This window comes from Pygocentrus nattereri, chromosome 21, assembly GCF_015220715.1.
Source record: "Pygocentrus nattereri isolate fPygNat1 chromosome 21, fPygNat1.pri, whole genome shotgun sequence".
Lineage (NCBI taxonomy): Eukaryota > Metazoa > Chordata > Actinopteri > Characiformes > Serrasalmidae > Pygocentrus > Pygocentrus nattereri.
The window spans coordinates 16,681,163-16,702,877 of record NC_051231.1 but is presented as its reverse complement, the minus strand read 5'-3'; the positions used below and the strand labels follow the sequence as shown (position 1 = coordinate 16,702,877).

The 21,715-nt window shown below is 38.4% G+C and overlaps 1 protein-coding gene across 7 annotated transcripts in view; it reads right to left on the bottom strand.

The window, feature by feature from the left end:
- The window catches only part of iqsec1b (IQ motif and Sec7 domain ArfGEF 1b), a 288,526-nt gene that overhangs the window by 104,270 nt on the left and 162,541 nt on the right, over window positions 1-21,715 (bottom strand). Inside the window, exon 1 of one of the 7 annotated variants that reach the window (XM_037532232.1) lies at window positions 4,244-4,331. The exons of the other annotated variants lie outside the window; for them this stretch is intronic. Within the exon in view, the coding sequence (XP_037388129.1) occupies window positions 4,244-4,320 (77 nt within the window). The 5' untranslated portion in view covers window positions 4,321-4,331. Of the gene's footprint in view, window positions 1-4,243; window positions 4,332-21,715 lie in introns of those variants that run through there. 7 annotated transcript variants of the gene reach the window in all.

Here is a 21,715-nt window from a genome sequence, read left to right as displayed (position 1 = left end):
ACGGAGTTTTATTCTAAAATGTAAAACATTTTAGCAAGTAGAGGTTTAAACAGAATAACACCACGGAGAGCACACTTTGTCCAAAAGTAAATAAATGCAGTATTAATCATAGAACAGCACTGATATTTCTTGTATGTGTACAGCCCACCCCCAAAAAGAGAAAATTCATGAAAGTGGTGTTAACACATTTTGGAATGACACCTTTATTTATTTAAAGGGGTTAAAAGGACACTTCACTAATATCAGTTAATAATGACGGTGCAAAATATACCAGCAAAACTTTCTGACAACATGCCCCTATTTACAAAATATATTTGGTCACGACATTGGGCATGTTTATATGCACTTAATCCGATAACTGCACCTGAGTAATCAGATAATGTGAAAACTCCAGGTCTACATGAGTCAGTCAGTAAATCAGGTTTCTGCTTTCCAACCAGCCAATAAACTCTCAGAAGATGTAAATGTAACATAAAACTCAAACTTCGTGCCACGACTTATTTTAAAAACATTGCATAATTTTACTGCCCTGCGATGGACTGGCGACGTGACCAGGGTGTATCCTGCTGGGATAGGCTCCAGCACCCCCCCTCCCCATGACCCTGACGGAGAAGCGGCTTAGTAAATGGATGGATGGATAATTTTACCTGAAAATTTGAATATGCATCACCTAGAAGACGAATATTTAAATCCTTCATTTTGTCAAGCATATAGTTGGTTTCAGGGTCGCTCCAAAAGTGTTTTACCATTCTGCAATTTCCCCCTGGGATCAATAAAGGAATCTGAATCTGAATCCCATGGCAATGCTGCTTGCTTATTTCTGGTACCGCAGCATGTTTTCACATATGCACAGACTGAGAAATCTTAAAGAAATCTGGGTAACAGCCAACATGCACTGAGCTAAAATCTGTCTAAGAACTGTCTTTATTGAATTTCCTAATTGGATTTCTGGACCTTACTCCAATCTAAGAAATCGGAGTATTATGCGACCATTTGAACAATTAGATAACTGGAGACATCCAATTATAATCAGATTATTTATGTATGTAAACAAAAAAAAAGCATCAGGCAAAATAAAGCAAAACATCCAAATCAAAGACTTGGTATGAGAACATCGTAACATTTTCTATATATTAAAAAAAGAACTAATGAAAAATAGGAGCTAATTTACAGAAACTACAAATGCACAGAATTCTGGGCAGCTCCATTCCAGTGCAGCAATATTTATAAGTGTGACAACTGAGAACTAAATCAGTCGGTAAAGCACTGTTTACATAAAGATAATGTAATGTTATACTCCATCTAATAAAGATACATTTTTTTCATTTGAGCCCTATTATATGTACATGGAATTGCCACAACTCCGATACTGTGTTTTTCACACCATATCATACATCTTCATTACAGAAGTAAAGCAGAAACGCCAACACAAATGTTTCAGCAAAACAGCACAGCGTCTGCACAGAAGCAATCTTCATAGAAGTACATTTAAATATATTCAAAGTGTAAATGATTTCGGTAGCAGAGAAGGGGACTTTTTTCCCCCGCTACTTTCATCGTAGACTTTAAAGTTCGAAAGTCGATGTGAGATTCAGACCGATGCATTTTCACACCCCTAACACATAAATTGCAGAAGGGTTAGCTGAGCGCTCCCTCTCACTTTTCGTGAGATCTGTCTTCTCAACTTCAAAAGGCTTTGAGCCGCCTACTTAAGCAGCTGAGGGGAATATCAATGACCTGCTCCCTTCATTTGCATACGGAAACGATTCTGTGTTTGTCCCCATCTCTCTGTGCTGCTCACATTAAGTGTGAAACGAGCCCGAAGTGGTCCCCGCCCATTTATATCAGAGCCCCTCAACCGAATACTTAATAGCCCCCTGTATATGCATACTAATAATGCATATAGAAAAGATCTGGTGGGGGTGGGCTACCAAATCTGTATGTAATTATTGTTCAGGAAATAATAGTTTTCTACAGTACTACATCATCTGAGAAGAGACAGGTTGTGCTGAAAATTGCAGAGGGATCAGTTAGAACAACAGTCACCAGCGCTGAATAAAAGAGGGCCAACAAAGCTCACAAGAGCTCATGTGTTTGGACAGCATCTAATTTAGCAGTGATGAAAACATGCATCAGTTTACAGCACAGCTGACCCACTAAAGCAGTTATTTACCACAGATAGGGGTGTTGGTTGATTACAGTAACCGGGTATTTAAATAGGCCACGTGTGGTGTGCAAAAAAACTGGGCCAGCTTCATAAAACTCAGACCATGATGAGAGCAAATAGCGAGGTGGTAACTCATTCATAAAGTGAGTTTTACCACAGCTAATTTACTGGTTGGCCGATAATAAATTAACCCATGACCCAGGGTGTCACTGGTATTGCCAGCATATTGTTGATAGTGCACTGATGATAACCAGTGTTTTTTGGTTGAATTTCATCAGAATTTTAAGCTCCTTGAAATCAGTAATGTTCAGGCCCTACCATTCATGCAGCTAAATAACTATTGTTACAGTGGTAAAAAGTAGACCACAATGAAGTGAAGGTCAAGCAAGATGGGGATTTCCTTGCTTCACTCACAGCCTGACTCACAACCTACCACACAGTGGAACAAGTGCAGTTGAGTTAAGGTTAGCTGCATACCGGGTTTTATACCATTCACACAAAGGATGGGGGATGGGAGAGATTTCCAATGCCCTGCAGGATTCACAGAGATCTCAAGAGACATGTATTCTCTCCACTGTGAGCAAAACTAAAGCAGCATATAAAACCAAAATATAAAACCATACAAACTTTACAAAGTGCTGTGGTTAATCTTCCAATTCTACAGTATGTCTTGCATAAAACAGTTTTACATAAAAAAGCTGCAATGCTTGGGAACAATGCTACAGAAGAGCCATGTCAGTTTCCATTAAGAACCTTTCAATGGATAAAGAAACTATTTGTGAGTGAGATGTGCAACTTAAGTTTAAAGAGCTCCACACTTACATTTGTTGTATAGGAGTTAAAGGTTTTACCTAAGAACTTAGAACCACACTTCAATCAGCGGAACCTTGATAGTCAGTTTATCAGCCAAACAACGTATCGATTTGGCAGTAAGTCTTAAAAACCATATAAGAAGCAAGTATAGTCACACCTCAGACATCAATATCTTTGTCAAAGCTTCAAAAACATCTATCATTCTGATCTGGTCTTGAATAAAGTCTTCAGTAGAACATCATCCACATACACTCCAGCTGACCTCACACAACCTGACCAAAGCCCCTGAACACAATGGAGCTGTTCCAAACAACAATGCAAACACATGCCAGGTCACAGGAGCATAATTGAGCCACATTAAAGCAGCATGACTGCCGTCACCTCAACCACTGACCCCCAACATTTAAAATTATGGTGCTGATCTTGAATCTGTCTCTGGTATCTGGTGAACGCATGGGCTAACAGTAAAGTGTCAGTGTTGATGTCAGATTTGCTCTTTAGATTGGAGAATAGAAAATTAGAATTTGAAAGTCTAAATTTGCACACCATTTATAAATAAGTGAATAATGAATCTAATTAAGATATAAGCAAAAAGAAATAAAAGGCTCATATTTGAATAAAGAAGTTTACTGAAAGCAGGTCACTGTAAAAGTGAATTAAATTTTCAAAATTTCAAGTAGTCAGGTCAACTCAATGTGGTTTTATTTAAGCTTGATGTGAAATGTGCAATGTAAAGAAACTCTGATGTCCTTTATAGTGATCATGATAGGTACCCAAGGTCAAAACGTCTACTGTTAACAGCCATTTTATTCAATATGCATAATAACCAGCAAACGCTGAAGTGTGAGTTTTTATATGTAATGTGGATAATGGTAAAACAACCTGCACGCACCTCTCCACACCAAAATCTTCTCAAAACTATCATAAAGCAATGTTTTAAACATCAGGCAATATATTCACAACCATTTCACTTCATAACCTTTTGTGAGTGAAAATTAAACACTTTGGACGTCTGGTTCCCGTCATCACCACTGTGAACATTAAGTCAGCAAGTTTGTCTATAATGGAGCATTTCACATCAAACCACTCTGAATGACTGTTTGCATAACTACTTAAATGGTGCAGAATTTAAAATGTGGGTGTAATTCCACTTAGAGTGAAATATGTAAGTGTGCTATATTAATTTGTCTACTGTTTGTATGTTGTACTATCCTTGGCCAGTAAAGTGACTGATTCCTACCACCATAAAGACTCTCTTCTTACCTTCTGTAGAAGCCACTGAGGGGCTGTAGGCACAGGAACTGCCAGTAATCCAAACAAAATGCCTTAAACTTCAACATTTTCAGCAGAGATCTTGGACAAATATGCAGTCTAGCAACTTAGCTCAGCTAACTGTCCACATGGTACAAACACAAACATCCAAGGTCATTTCAGCGCATAATCATAAGGTACATTAGTGGAAAAAGCTTCTGATTTTGCCTCCATAAACCAACTGTGTTCACAGCTGAGCGTTAGTTTCAGTAGTGGCTGTAAATCCAAGCATGAATAAGAATGGATGGTGCATCTTCTACCGCTCTATGAAGATGTCAGTGTAACTGATATATGCACACCAGCCACACTCCAGAGTAAATCCTGAAGTAAAGATATTCTCCTCTCCAAAAATATCTATTCAAAAGCTTTCTTCTTTCTTTTCTACTACACCAAAAACAAACAAAGAAGAAATGATCTAAAATCTTCTCTCTATGTCTTTCTTCTCCAGGCTCCTCAATGCTGAATTACAGCTCAATCCCATTGTCCCCCAGAGCCTGGGTGACAGAGTCCAGCTTCATTGTGCTTCTACAAGGCCAAAAAAAAAAAAAAAAAAGCCCTCAAAGGCCCCCCTGCACTTCTTCGTATTAATTATACTGCGTCTGATGGTGCACACCCTTTGGCTGCCATGTGGACGCTGAGCGGAGCTAATCAGAAGAAGCACATGGTGCTCGGCATGGACGGTCCAAAGGAAAATGCTGATACCAATTGCTATGGCAACCGAATCCCTCCCTGGTGATGCGCAAAAAAAAAAAAAAAAAAAGGCTAAATGACCATCTCTGATTGGCAGAGAAAGCAGGAGGGGCCAGCCAGTAAGCCAGCTCAAAACAGATCTTGCTGTATAAGCTAATAAGTAAAAACAATACAAGTGACAAAAAGGAGTGTATGAGAGTGTTCACTGCCAACAAGCATTTAACCCTCAGATGATGTACTTTTATATTAACTACATTACTAGGCCAAAGGTTTAGGAACCTGAGAAACTTTACAAAGAGTCTGTGCGCTCTGAAAGAATATTAACATTAGAATAAACACAAACAATATTAATAAGTAGCAGTTTTACGTATGTGAATGTGTTAACAACTTCCAAAGCCCAGTATTATGTGAAGTTAATTTAATTAATATGTGTAACAAAATCACTTTTTCAGCTATGTTTGCACAATTCATACTTTTACAAAGTGAAATATTTGGGTGTTAAAGCCAAAATTTCATACCTTGCATAGTGCACTGTATAGTGATCAGTGAGCCATTTGAAATTTAGCCTTAGGATTTTTTGATGTGTGATATGTTTATTAGTGACTGTTCAGGGGCAGATTTTCAGCATTTTGCCTACTTGTTGCACAAAAAAAAAAAAAAAAAACCTTCTGTAATATGGCTTTAACTCTAACAAGAAGTGGCCACTGGGTGTTCTGCTCTTGCAACGATCAATAACGTTTAACTTTAAAGTCTTGCATTTTAAATTTTTTTACTTAATCAAAACCCAACAGCAGTTTGATTGATATTACCTGAAATACATAATGTGATTTATGAAAATGGATTAAACTGGAGATTTTTTTTTGGCCAATAAACACTTCCTTTGTAGTTAACATCCAATACCTGATTTGGTTAATCAATATTTCATCAAGTTAAATTGGGTTGTTAATGGAAGTGAAAAAAAATCTATGTAATGGCTGGGGGCATCCAGGAGAGCAAAAAAAACAAACAAAAAAAACAAAACAACTTTTAGCCATAATAAGTGGTTTTAAACAATTTTAGGCCAAACATGTTTGCACAGAACTGTATTTCTTCCTTGCAGCTTATTGAAATAAGTAGAGAAATGATGTTGAAAGTGTAGGGTTAAAATTTAGTGTTAACAGAAGATGTTTTATTTGGTGTGAAGTTACTGCTGTGTGCAGAAAGAAGAAACAATGCTTCATGTTTTTGCTGTGTGTCATTTTTGACAACAAAACAAACAAAGAAAGCCTATTTTGTGGTACAGAATGTAAACAGTCAGTAAATGGAATTAATTGCAAAACTAACAATTAGGCAGCTGCAGCTTAATAGTTGAGCACAGGTCTCCAAATTGGGTACTGAAGGTCTCCCTGTTCTAAAACACCTTCACTTTAGAAAGGGTTGTTAACAGATTAGCTGAGTTGGGGTCAGTGAAAATACTAATATGAGCAGAGCAGGGGGTCTTCCAGGGTCAGGGCTGGGAGCAAAATGAAAATACAGACTCAATTTCTAAGAGCCAAAACCTCCTCTATTAGTTATTCATATTAAGCACAAAGTAAAATATGTGTGTAAATCTGAAGTGGATAAATGTCATGGGAGTATATTACAAATTACAAAAATAAATAAATGAATAAAAAAACAATACAAAAAAAACAAAGCCTAAATACTTTTTACCTCACTGTATATGCAGTGATATTTGCGTTAAAATATGATTGCTGTCCTAAAGCATTATTAAACAGGGTAGAACAAGCACAGAGACACCAGAAAGTGCCTTATAAAAAAGTTAAGCAATCCATTTCAGTACCTGATACAGCCTGCAGGCTGTGTGGACACTAATCACTATGCCAAGCACTATAGTGTCTCTGCTCCCTCTCACGCCCTCACACACAATCTATGAAGGCTGAAGTGCTGACCGTTGGAAAAGCAGTGTTTTTGCATGAATGGACAGTGAAAAATGCTCTCACAGCTAAGCAAAGCTTTCTCTGAGCTCTAGTAAAGATGCTGAGATTCTAAGAGATCCAACAAAGATAACCTCTATCAGACTAGGGCTACCACTACCAAATACAAGAGAAATCTAAAATTCTGGCTTGTTTTCAGTTTGTTGAATGATCACAGTTGTAAAAAGTCCAAACAAAACGATCACTTACCATTTACAGCATGTCATTTCACAATGCTTTAAAAAGACTTCATTAAAAAAGAACTGAAAAATACTATTTTCTGCTGAGGGGGATTTTACTGCTGCTGTCAGAACAAAACCTCATCTCCAAAATGATAACTTTACAGGAGATGGAAAAAAGCCTTCTGTATTTTAATGTAAGTCAATAGGACCTGACTACTTTCCAAGTAATTCTAGGCCATTTCTATTGGTCTATCCATCAGGAAATTTACACACAATGTAAAGGTGACCGGCATTTCCAAACAATGTCAAAAACTGAAAAACGACAAAAATGGACATGAGGTTTAGTCCTGACAGCAGCGATGTACAGAGTGAAATAGTAAATAGTTATAAAACGAAGATTCCCACTCACAATATGAATTTGTAGCAAATTAGGTTAGAGTTTATGCTCAGTTGTTACCTGCTTGTTATCTAGCTAACCTTAGTGTTACAGTAGCAACCCCCTTTTACGTCCCTCTAGCTGAAGAGCCAACTGTTTTACAAACTCCACAGCTAGGGAGCGTGCAAACGAGAGAAAGAGAAGCAGTTATTGACAGCTCTTTATATTGTTTGCAACGCTCAAAAAAATATAATTAGTGTTGAAATAACACAGAGCGTAACAAGAGAAAAACTTTTCTCCACTGGATTTTCCCCATTGTATCACAAGATGAATACCCATATATTTTAGGTCTACTGTACTTGAAATCCACTCATTGAGCACTTTATTAGGTCCACCCACTCATTCATGCAATTATTTAATCAGTCAATCGCGTTGCAGCAGTTCATTACTTAAACTCATGCAGATACTGGCCACAGTTCAGATCAGTCATCATAAGGGGGGGTGGGGGGGGGGGTGGGTTACCCTTACGAATGTGTTAATTTGCATAAGAGATCACAGGAGAGTTTAAAATATGCACCTTCATCATGCAATCACCCAAATAATTACAGCCAATTCATCAGGAAGTTTAATGTATGATTTTTACAAATGGAGTTTATAGATGGAGAAAATGGAGAGTAATTAATTAGGATCCTTATGTAGCAAAACCACACATTACTATAAATATGCATTACAGCACAACAAATGTTACACAGCAGGGCTGCAGAACATTGTCAATTCTCATTAGCCTTCCTTCTATATTGCAGAAGGCTGCAACATGCAAATCAGTACTAAAGAGCATTCCAATCAGTGTTTTTTTTATTGTCTGATGAGTATGTGGGTGTTTTGAGGAAGGGTATTAATGCAATCCAACAAAAGCAATCTGTTTTTCAAAACAAACTAGTTTTAACCTGAGCCATGTCGCATCATTAATCACCAGCGGGTCTTTAATGTAACTGAAAGTAGACTGCAACCAAAGCTTGTAGCAATAGGATTGCAATGATGGTACACCATGCAGCACCTGTGATTAAAACCCTGGACCTTTTGAGAGATGAGCAGTAAAATAGTTGTCTCTAAATGAAGTTAATTTAATTTCCCCACATTATGTCCCTCAACCTTATTAAAATCAGGTTACTGTCAGATGTTTATATTTACACATGATCTACAGGCACAGGGCACGACAAGCTATAACCTTGCTTTCTAACCAGCACTTAACTTATCCGAATAACAAGGTTTAACACATTCCCCAAACAGATGGAGGGCAGTTATTTCACTTTAAATCACCCACACTCAGTCTTTCTGCAATTTAGCCATGAAGTGCTTCCACTTTACCGTCGCTTAACCTGTTTAGAGCCCATAAACATGCTAGCATTAGCATGGCCACACATGTTCCCCTTGGTTTGTTAATGAGGCCTTGCAAATAACTCTTTTGTGTGTTCTGTGGGGAGTCTGGGGAGGGGGGTATTTTGGGTTTATGGGGGGCAGGGGAACTTAGAATTGAACAGATGAACAGACGTCGCTGCCAAATGAGGCCACATCCATCCATCACCCGGCTGCCGCATCCATCCTTTCCTCCAGCCAGAACGGGGGATTGCTCAGAATGCAAAATCACACTGTTTTACCCAGAAAGCATCGGAGGACCCAAAGGCTTTCAGAATAAGAGCTTAAAAGAAATGAAAGACGAAATTAATATGTAAGAGAGTGAGCTTTGGGTGAATGAGCAAGCAAGAGAGAGGAGGAGGGTAAAAAGAGAATAAGAGGTTGGAGAGAGAGCAAGTGAGACAAAGAAAAGATGAGAGAGTTGGGAGAGAGGAAGAAAGAATGGAAAGAGTGCAGGGAGGGAGAGGGGGAGAAAGAGAAAGAGAGAGAGATATAGGGAGGCCAAAGAGACTTCTAGGAAAAGGCCTAGGCTCATCATCAGTGTGCTAAGTATATCAGGCTTATTTTACCAGAGGCTTAAGGGATGTCAAAGGGATTAAAAACAAAAAACTGAACTCATTGACCTTTTTCTCATTGACACAAACAGCTGCATTTGTCTTCAGTGAAATTTATTTTTTTTATTTCAGTCACCACATTTTTTCCAAATTGCTCATACAAATAATGGCATAAATGGGGACAAAAGCACAGCCCAAAGTCAGGCTACTACAGTTAAGATATGCTATGTAATGTTTCCATTTTTATAGATAACAGTAAGTCATGCATTTGCATCTGTTTAAGGTTACTTAGCAAGTCTGCGCAGTTTGAGCCAAGAGTGATTTAGGCATGATCTAGGAACTGGGCAATGCTAATGGAAGCATCCTTTGTTGCATTAAAGTGCATAGCCAGAACCTTTTCAATGAGGGTGGCCAGATTAGACCCAGCAATTTCATTGGGGTGGCAACATGCTAAAAAAAAAAAAAAAAGATGTGAAGTAACATTAGGATAGAATAAAATTTGCCAAGGTGGCAAACTTATCTACTGTAGCATTAGCAGGAACTTATACTCTGCACTGAATTCATCTCTTATGAACTCTAAGATTCATCATTAAACATATACTTAACTGCAAAATGTATTTAGCTTACATGATAAAGGATACGATAGCAGAAAGCTCAAGTTAGAGAACTGAACAGACAAATTGTATGTCTTGCCTTATTGACTACAATAAGTGGGCAAACTGGACAAAAATGGTTTTTGCCAAACTCACTACGTTTCAAGCTCCTTTATTCTTTCCCAACAAAGCATGGCTGGCCAACTAACAAGGCCAGCGTTTAGCCTTTAGAGCCACTTGTATACCAGGTGTTAACTCTTAAGATCCAGCTGGGCTTCAGGACCCAATAAGAGCTTCAAGGCCAACAAGCCTGGAGGAGCACACACTAGCACACAGTTACCAGCTCCTTCTCCACTGATTACTGCCTTCCAGGGACATCTAAATCAATGCCTTCAGCACAAGAATGGCACTTTCACTACACAGTCAGCAAGACCTAAAAGTGCCTCATGGGAAATGGAACGATATTTGAAATTCACAGAGATGCATTAATTAAAGGGCATACATTGAATGCATGGGTTAATTTGAAAAGCCACGTCTGTTTGAGGATCTTATCACCTGACACTATTAAAATGTCCCAGCCTGTCGTGGATGGAAAATGGAAAATTATAAATGATCCCCTCAAGCAATAGGACTTAAGTCTCACTCTCTGTACACTTACATACTCAAAAATGAGGAGAAATTAGAGACCAGAGAAGCCTCTCAGACAGATATGGCACCAGCCTCATACATGGTTTTGGTGTTGGGCTGATTGCAGCAAAACATGCTGGATCGAACATTAGAGGGTAAAAAAAAAAAAAAAAGTACAGTCTGATTGATCAAATCTAGCACAAAATCTCATTATAATGTAAAGCAAAGTAAACATTGTAACTAAGATTTTTCAGTTTTTGTTTTTTTAGTATAAAAGAATGTACTTGAATAAACTAAGCTGTGTTTCTGCAGGTCATGTTGGCTGTGCTTCCCTGTATATACAATCACTGATTATTTCAGCAAGTCAAAGCATCCCTTTTAAGTGCTTCAATTACAAATAGTTCATTTTAAAGCTGAGTTGGTTTTATGGGGAAAAATATAAATATATAATTAACTGGTATTAGCTGATACTTAAGTTCAGGGGTTGGCAATATGACGACATTTTATCAATATTGTGATAAATTATGGCAAAACATGAGTATATCATCATATCTTCAGTACTTCTAGAACACTGAATATCACTGCATAAATTACAGGCATTTTACAACTAATATAAAGAGCCTGTAAAAACAACCAATGTAACTATATAAACTGCATAGCAACATGCTATGAATGGCAGTCCATAACATTTTTTGCAAAACAAAAAACTAAATGTTATAATTTCATTGCATAATGTATTTTAATGTATAATTACAACTAATCATTGGAAGAAATGTGGCGCACTTTGTACTGCATGCTTTCTTTAAATATATACTAAATAAAATGAGCACAAAAAAATAAGAATACCACATTTAACCTTTGTTCTATAAAAGGACATGTTAACTAATTTTAACTTAGATCAAAAAAACTAATTTGGTGTTCAAAATTTTGCATATGACAATATTCCAGGCTTCAGTATCCTCACTTTATCTCCACTCTCAGAGCAAGCTTTAAATCAGAGATTCCAAACCTGAGAATTACAGTGTGTTCCATTCTCTTGAAATTGATCCAACAGATGTAGTCTAAATTGCACTTTCCATAGCTTTGGCTGTCATTAGGAAGGGAGCAGGTGTTCAGATATAAAAGATGTGCTTATGAGCACCAGAACAGCTGATAAAAATCTCTCTCCATATGAATCACAAGGGTAAATGGTGGTTTACTGAGTGGATATCGCAAGCATTAGAGGTTGACACTAAAGGGGTTTATCCAGCTGAATGAGAAACAGGCACTTATTACAACAGGGTTACTGTTAGTAAAGTGTATAAAGTAGGAAGAAAATATGGTGAAATATGAGTATACAACCCAGCAGCAGGACCGCTACTTCCACCTTTGAGCAAGGAGGAACAGGAGGAGCACTGCCAGAGCCCTGCAGAATGACCTCCAGCAGGCCACAAATGTGCATGTGTCTGCACAAACAGTTAGAAACCGACTCCATGAGGATGGTATGAGGGCCCCACGTCCACAGATGGGGGTTGTGCTCACAGCCCAACACCGTGCAGGACGCTTGGCATTTGCCAGAAAACACCAGGATTGGCAAATTCGCCACTGGCGCCCTGTGCTCTTCACAGATGAAAGCAGGTTCACACTGAGCACGTGACAGAGTATGGAGACGCCGTGGAGAGCGATCTGCTGCCTGCAACATCCTTCAGCATGACCGGTTTGGCAGTGGGTCAGTAACGGTGTGGGGTGGCATTTCTTTGGAGGACTGCACAGCCCTCCATGTGCTTGCCAGAGGTAGCCTGACTGCCATTAGGTACAGAGATGAGATCCTCAGACCCCTTGTGAGACCATATGCTGGTGCGGTTGGCCCTGGGTTCCTCCTAATGCAGGACAATGCTAGACCTCATGTGGCTGGAGTGTGTCAGCAGTTCCTGCAAGATGAAGGCATTGAAGCTATGGACTGGCCCGCCCGTTCCCCAGACCTGAATCCAATTGAGCACATATGGGACATCATGTCTTGCTCCATCCACCAACGCCACGTTGCACCACAGACTGTCCAGGAGTTGGTGGATGCTTTAGTCCAAGTCTGGGAGGAGACCCCTCAGGAAACCATCCGCCACCTCATCAGGAGCATGCCCAGGTGTTGTAGGGAGGTCATACAGGCACATGGAGGCCACACACACAACACTAAGCCTCATTTTGATTTGTTTTAAGCACATCACATAAAAGTTGGATCAGCCTGTAGTGTGTTTTTTCACTTTAATTTTGTGTGTGACTCCAAATCCAGGCCTCCATTGGTTAATAAATTTGATTTCCATTGATGATTTTTGTGTGATTTTGTTGTCAGCACATTCGCCTTTGTACAGAACAAAGTATTCAATGACAATATTTCATCCATTCAGATCTAGGATGTGTTATTTGAGTGTTCCTTTTATTTTTTTGAGCAGTGTAGAATAACGCACAATAAAAAAAGGAGATAAAAGGTTTTGTCCCAACAGCTGTGATATAAATGTGATTGTCCATCAGACACTGTAAAAGACAGCAGTAGGAGAGTTGGAAATGAGCCTTATATTGGAAACTACCAACTAATCATCGCTGATTTATTAAGAAGTTAAACTCTAAGACTGACTAAGACCACAAGACTATCTACTGACCTAGATAGCACGATAAAGTGTGATATCCCCAAGAAAACAAGAACACAGGCCAAGACAGCAAAACATAGCACACAATACAAGATATAAAAATCATACAATTCTGCCATTTGAAATCAAGACGCTGGTCTGGTGTCACCCAAAAACACAACCCTTGACGTCTAACAACTGAAGTGGCCAAGACAAACACATATTGTAATATTATAGTAATAATATCTGACTGAAACAAGCAGAATGATGGATTCAAAGCGCTTGTAGTAGTGCAGGCTGAAGCCGAGCTGCAGCATGCTGTATGCTGCTAAGATTGTTTTAAAAAAAAAAAAAAAAAAAAAAAAAAACACCCTTAACAATTTAAAGTGATACCTTCAGCACTACACTGGACAGTGGTAACAAGACCCAACGATAAACCAACAAGCAGCAAACTAACAAAGCAAAGTGCAAAACTCCACTATGCCTCAGAGCCTCCACTGTAACAAGAATCCATAAACTCAATAAACGGCAATGCACATGAAAAATGTTTGCCTTTTTTAGAATAAAGACAGACATTTGAAGCTTCTAAATGACATTCCATGCTTTACCTGAAGCCTTGACAAACATATTAGCAGTTTTACAGTGACTTTTTGTGGTGAGCTCTGGTACAGATCTGCCATCACTGTTCTCCATTCCCAACAATTCCACTTCTGGATTTCCAGAAGGCATAAAATGACATTTTTGCAAAATTGGAAATCAAACCATGACTGTTTAATTCCTCTGTCACTTTGTGATTATGCAGATGGTTCCTCTAACATGTCTAGCCTTCTCTTTAACTAACCAATAGGAGAGACTGCTTAGCTACATTTACCTAGATAACAGTGAAAAATAATTCCAGATTGGCCAACTTTCCACTTGATTTTTCATCCAAAACTTAACAATGAAACATGAATACTGTAGTACTTGGAGTGTAAATGCAAACAGAGTCTCTTAAAAAAAAAAAAAAAAAAAAAAAAAAAAAAAAAATCTAGACATGACATTTTTTAGTTCCTATAACAGTCTAAAAGGCCCTGAGGGTTTCCCTATAGTATATACATATCTGGGACATGCAGCCACCGCTGCTCTCACTGTATGTTGGTCATGAAATTTAGGAACTTCAGCCGATGGAAATCATGTACCAAAAATTATTTTATTGAATTACATTTTAATTTATTGAAAATAATAAAAAGATTGATATAGCAATAACAAAACATACAGCTTTTTAATGAACAAAAAAAATCATATTTATTTAACAGCCCTAGTATCACAATAGCGTATAAAAATAACAACACTTCTGAAGGTTAAATGCGTTTTATCCACCAGATAAAAATGGCAAGAGAAGAATTCACAACAGCTCTATAGCTACTACCCCAAGCAGCACCTTGTCTGGACTAACTTCATTACTGGCCACATTGTGTTTGCTGTCAGAAATGGCTGTGTTAACATCCTATCAGATGTTTTTTTTCCTCTTAATTCAGCTCACAGCCTGTGCAGATGTGGCATGATGATAAAACGATCCTGAGTGTTATCAGCACCTCTATGGCCAGGCTTTGGTGGGGGTGGCAATAAGCGTTAAATGGATCCAGGAGTCACTCTAAGCATGATGGGTGCGTTTAAAAAGCCCTGTGAGGCTGCCGCCACCTTGGACAGGGCAGATGGGTGTGTAATTGGAGTTATTGCCGGGGCATAAGAGGCCAGATGGGGTCACAGCTGGAATGATGAGCCAACGCTGTGCAGCCTGTGGCCTCTCCATCAGGGCTGAGTGATGGCTATAGGTTTAAAAAGCTCCATCTTGCCTGATGGAGTTCAATAAATCCTCTAGTATTCTCAGCTGTTCACTGTCCAGCATCCCTGGGCAGGCCAGGAAAGGAGTCATGAAGTCTAATGGCCCCAAAAACGATAAGCTCAGTGCTGATATTACTGATACCACACTGACTCATTTTAAAATGAATCACTGGTGTATCATCAGTGAGAAGGGAATGTGATAGAGGAGAAAGACTGCTTTATACAATAAAGTTCATAACATTTTTCAAAACGATTAAAAGGCTTTCAATGACAAATAATAGTACATTCACATGGCATTGCTCTCTTTCTACCAAACATTTGGGTCTGTGGTTAGCTTCTTTTTACAAAAGTATGTTGCAGTCAAAAACAGTAGTAACACTGACTGGCTAAAAATCATTGTAAGCACATTGTTTTACACAAAACAATAAATAAATGAATAAATAAATACAAGTTTGACAAAGAACTTTACATGCCTTTTTTTTCACCTTGTAGCTCCAACACAAAATGAAGCTTAAGACATCAGACAATAATCAACCACAATTGGGGTAAAGAGAAAATGTCTACATTTGATTTTCCCCAAACCATTACCTTAAATGCCATTATGCCTTAAACTAGCAGATAATATCTTGTTTGTTTTGATGTGTGTGGTGTGTATTGATGTGTGTGGTGTGTGTGATGTGTGTGATCCTGCTGTGCAGTACTGCACCCCTTGGCCTCATTGGTTTGAATTAATTCATGATTTCGTATCATTTTGTTGTATCATTTTGTTTCATGTTTTCATCCTTCAACATTCTCTTACTACAATACCCAGTATGCTTTGTTATAAAGACATCACATGACCAATGGGAATCCTGTGGCATTCAACAAATCCTGACTGCTTGCTACTGACCTAAAAGCAGATAAATACATCTGTGGTTATAGCTTGAATTAGTGTTTTAGAACTAACCAAATAGTTAGTTCTCTTTTAAGAGGAATTACTGAGTCATTACCCTCAAGTATCTACCACAAAGCACTTGTAGTCTGTAGCACTTGTAGTACTTCCACTCTTAAAATATATCAGAATGGGGTCTTGCTAGTCTTTAAACCAGGAAAGCTCAGTTTAGAGACTATTATGGAACTCCTACAAAAGGAAAGTAGACATGTTTGGAATAGATGTAGTGATTGTTACATTTCTCCTTTTAGACAAAGCATACATTTAATGGCCTTCAAACTGAAGTTTGCTGGAGAAAAGATAGAAACACAGATTTTCTTTGGTTACTGTGCCTTTCAGCTGGAGTTAGGTGAGAAGGAACAAAGTAAAAAGAAAAGACCAGGAAATTCTCATTTCAGTTTTGAATGCGATCACTTTCTGAACAGAAACCCCATTTTTTATTGTTCATTTTGAACAATAGCCTTCCTGAAGCCATCTCCTCTGAGGCTTATCCTGAGCACAAAGAGATAGAAGCCTGAACATCACACCCATGGAGCTGGATCACAACAAACACAGCTGTTAGCCTCAGTCTATGGTGCATCAGCAATAACCTCTCTCCATACATCCTTATACATCAACAGTTAACAGTTTTAAGCTGTTATAGTTTTAAACTGGAGTTACTAAGCTAATTTAGCCATAACACTGTTGAAAAGCTCAAACAGGCTTGTTTATATGGTTTCTAACATTGTTTTTTTAATCTCATTGTACTGTGTATAGTGACAATAAAGGCATTCTATTCTATTCTATTCTATGAAATGCTGTTACCTGGAAAAATAGACAAAAAGTATGAACAGGTCTCTAGACAGTTGCTAATAGTGTTTTACCTACGTTCCATTTTTAAGACATCAGTATGTCATACAGTGACAAACCACATAAGGCTTTAAATACAGATTACTTAACAGCTCAATACAGTTGGATGCAAATGGGAGATTATTTAGTTTGCACATTGACATTGTTATTACAGCCTCTTAGTAGAAAACCTAAGAAACAAACTAGGCAACAAATGTTTCAGATGATCTCTTTTTTATAAATGATAAAATGGGCAAATTTTATTTTTCACCAAACAGCCTTCTTTTTGAAAGCATTTTCATATTCAATCTTTATCGTCATATATGCAACACAGCAGTGGGCTAAATTTTTTAGGCATTTTTTCCTAAAGCAAAAAAAAAAGAAAAAGGTTCCAATAATGATGAGAAGCACACAAGTTCCATGCTTCTTCAGTACACTTGTATATGCAGCCGCCATGCTGTTAAGTCATAGAGAAACCCACCCTATCTTTCTGAGAACGCTTCCCCAGGCTTCTCCCTGATGTTCTTTATCAGAGCAGTGCTGTTCATCCTTTCGGCGGTCTCTCTACATGTTCAAAGTGAGTGAAAAAGATGAAGTGCCTTAGAGCTGTGCTCCCTCTAGTGGATCTGAATTAATGCCCTACTCCCCATACAAACTCCTTTCACTCATTTGCATCCTCCCTCATCCCACTGCAGCCTAAAGCCAAAACACTGATGCTGTATATGATAGCAGTATAAGCCTATAAGCAGAACAGTGACAGCACTACATCGGGCCCATGGCAGCCTAATGCAGATAACATTGGGATGGGGAACTAGATCAAAAATGAATTTAGAATTTATTAGTAAATTGTGTTATTCAGCTATATTCTAGCTCACGCTGTTAATGACAACTGGCAGATGGTCAGATGACATTTGAAAGTGATCAATCTATGCTGTATAATGGTACTACAGGATGTACCTTTTATATCACTTACTGTAGGCAGGAAAGGACTTCTGAGCCAAAGAGGCTTCACATTTGTGGCTTCATGGCTAGGGTGAACCATTAAAATGTTAGCCATCGTGAGCTACAGTAAGTCCTACATTCACCCCTATAGCAGGCTTTAAAAGCCATATAGTAATATTAATGTTATTAAACTTATCAGTGAAAGCTTCTTTTTGCCATCATGACAACTTAAAGCTTTTTAGCACTCCAAAAAGCTAGCATGGCTATGGCATTAAAACCAGTAACAGCCTTCAAAGATTAAAAGCTTGCACTGAAGTTACAAGGCTAATGAGCTAATTACATCAATTAGCATGGTGCTAACTGCATGCCTAAATCACAGACTTGAATCAAACCAATTTCTTTCACAGACTTGTGGTTTCTGACACTATTAAATACTATTTATTAAAAAGGACAAACTTCAGGCTTAAAGTTGACTGCTGTTTTTAGCGATGCAGCATTAGACTTGTGGCTCCAGCGCAGGACTAAATAAGCAAAGTTCAGATGCTAAGCATGGCTGATCGGGTAAGGGGAAAAAGGCATAAATTTTATATATTTTTTGTTTAACTATTCCTTTAAAAGAGACAGTGTGCTTAGTAATTTTACTATTGAAGACAATTCCTTTTTGGGTTCTTCAAAAGCTCAAAGCTCTATAGGAATTCAAAGAGCAAGGCTAATGTTTTATTTTAAAACTACAGTGAGGGTCATTAATGAAGTGCAGAACATAAGAACATGGCTGTCTTTCTTCAACATCTTAATGAAGCAGAGAGGTATGGCTCCACTGTACATCCTGGCAGAATAAAGCGAGAGTTAACGGGAAGATGCAGCACTGGCGGCGTGTGGGACTAACTTTCAGATGAGCTTTCACTGCGGAGATGAAACAGAGGCTCAACCTTTGCTTTGAAAGGTCCCTGTGTTGCTGGTGAATGAAACGATTCCAGAAAAAGATGAAAAGGTGAATGAAATGTCAGCAGTCTCCAGCTGCTTGCACTGTTGATCTGTTTACTGCGGAGTTGAGTCGTGATGCAGGCAATCAGCACGGCTCAAAAAACAAAGCTGGAAATCAGCCATCAGCAGAGTCATTTAGACTTTTGTGGAGAAGGAAAAACTGATTTTTCCCTCATAACTCATGAGTGTGTGAAGTGCTTCTTGCAATTTTCTTACATAATCGCCTGATTAGGAGACTCAGGCTGTGGCTCTCTCTCTCTCTCTCTCTTAGGACAGCAAATTATAGACAAAATGCTAGCACTGTGATTGCAATACACCTGGCAAAATATGAAATTGCACTGGTGAATCAATAATGTCACTGGGCTGCAGCAAATACTTAGCCTGCGATTTGGCACAGCTTGCGAGAGACTAGCAGTTCGAGCTGATGACTGGCCTCGACTCAGTGCAGTCCAGATAAGCTTCCGACTGCTAGTTAGTTAGCTAGCTAGCATGTTCCAAGTTATATTTATTACCAAGAGCAAATGCGAATGTGCTACCTAGCTGTTCAGAGTTGTAAGAGATGTATTGAGACTGCAATGGGCATTAAAGCTGACATGGCTGAGTTCAGCATGTGGATTTCAAGGGGCTTGATGTCCCCCTTTCACTGATGAGGTGTCAAAAGTTTTCATTTTTAAGCCAAATGGTTAAACAGACATTGTTTTGTTTTCTCTGCTGTATCACTCACTGCGGTTCAAACACAGCCAGTGACCAGTTCAGGGTTGCCAAAGTTGGTCTAATAATTACTGACCTCACAGTATTCATCTTAATGCAATTTTGATTTTGCAATCATGCAAAATGACAGTAATATGCAAAGTAATTATAATTTGTAATTATTCTTAATAATAAAGTTGACATTTTGTCTTTGACTTAAATTTACTTTTTTTAAAGATATAAAAATATTTAAGCCAACACTTCACAGTATGTGAAAATTAAAATATTCAATAGATGCAACCCTATGTGTCACATTGTCAAAGATTAGACTGCATTTTTTTTTTATTCAAAAGTATTTAACTTTTGCTGGATTACATGAACACAACAAAACACCTAGAAGGATTGTTTGCATATTGCAGCCTTCTGTAACACCAGCATCTCAAAAGACAATATCATGATACTGGTGTAAAAAAGTGTATTATGCAGCCCCACCTCCAACATCATTAACCCTACATGTAAGCCATTAAGTGTCTAGACAGCTGTATTCCACGCCAGACAGGCAAGGTGTTTGGGCTAATGCAGGATGCCCAGTAAGTGATGTGGCCAAGCCTCATGTCACAGTAGTGCCCACATAATGCCAACATGACTGACTGTGCGAGTGTGCAGATATCAGCAGTGAGTGAGGGAATGGAAATGGTTTTTCATCCCCACCTTGATGGTTGCTAACAGCAAAGACAGATGAAAAACAGCTACATTTAAAACTCAATATTCCACTACAGAATCAATACACTACATGTCCAAAAGTGTGTAGACACCTGTTAATCCAACCTGTCTTCTGAAATCAGAGGTAATGGAGAGCTGTTGGATCTCAAAAGGTACTGATTGAACATAGTTCCACCGCTCCCACAGCCTAGCGGCAGGGGATTTTATTCTTTTTTTAATTTAACTTAAAGGTTGTGTAGTTTAGCTGTTAACATCATGCATGTTCACTCCCTGGCCACTTTTTTTTTTACTTTTTTAAACTTTGGAACAATGTCAGCAGCACTGCTGTTCCTGATACTCTGTTACAGCAGCACAGCCACCACCATACCACTATCATGTTAGTGCCACTTGTGTTGAGAAAGATCCACCACTCAAATTACATCTGCTAGACAGTGATCCTGTGATCAGAAATTGACCAATAATATATGAGGTAGATGGTGGCTGACAACTACGCCTCAACATAGGGGCTTACAGCCTGTAACTGCACACCTATAAAGTAGATTGACAAGCTAAGTGAAGCTCATAAAGTGGTCACAGTAAGTCAAAGGGGTTTCTAATAAAGTGTATAGGGAGTGCATTTGTTCACATTTTTAAACAATGGTTTTTCCCAGTTCATTATGTGAACGCCTTCCCTGCTAGTAATTCTTCATTGAATTGTTCAGCACATCATACAGTGCCTGAGTAACACAAAAGGAACTCCTTCCTTGCACAGAACAGTAAAAATATAAAATCTGCATACTTTCCTGTAGGTCTATTCAGGATCTCTGCTCGTCACATGTACAGGAACAGCAGTACTGAAAGACTGCACGAGACTTCCCAAGCCCTTACTTTCATATGATCACAATGAATATCAAAAGCACAAAGTGAACATGCTGTTGGACTGCATGGTAATATTTCTGCCACTTGCAGGTTGCGTGAAATTACAGATCAGTGCTTTTTCAATAGTAAAATATAGTATAATTGTCAATTTTACCTCATGGTATAATTAAGACTTGATAGTTTTGGTATATATAAGAATTGATACATATGCTTTACAAATAAAACAATTCAGTGTGCTTAAGTAAAATGTATGTTTGTAGATTAACTGTGCAATATATACAGAGTTGGTTCTTATTAAAAGCGGAGAGACATTTAACAACTGAAGTAAATCTAAAATATATTTGCACAGCAAAACAATAAGATGAGAGTATATAAACAGTGGTTTCTTTAATTCTGGCAAAAATACTGCTTGTTAAAAAAGTATTGTATTACGTTCTAATTTCTCAAGTCATTTGTCTCATAGGTGCACCTCTTACACAAAGGCTTTCATCTACAACTGCCAGATGCTGATTTGGTAAATATTAGAGTTCAAGCTGTGAAGTTTCTTGGTTTGTAGAGGACCAGGCCCAATACTGCAATATTACCTGAAGCAGCTGGCAGAGTGAGGGGTGCCATAAGTGGTGTGCACAGCCAGTCAGTTTCCGTGCTAGGCTA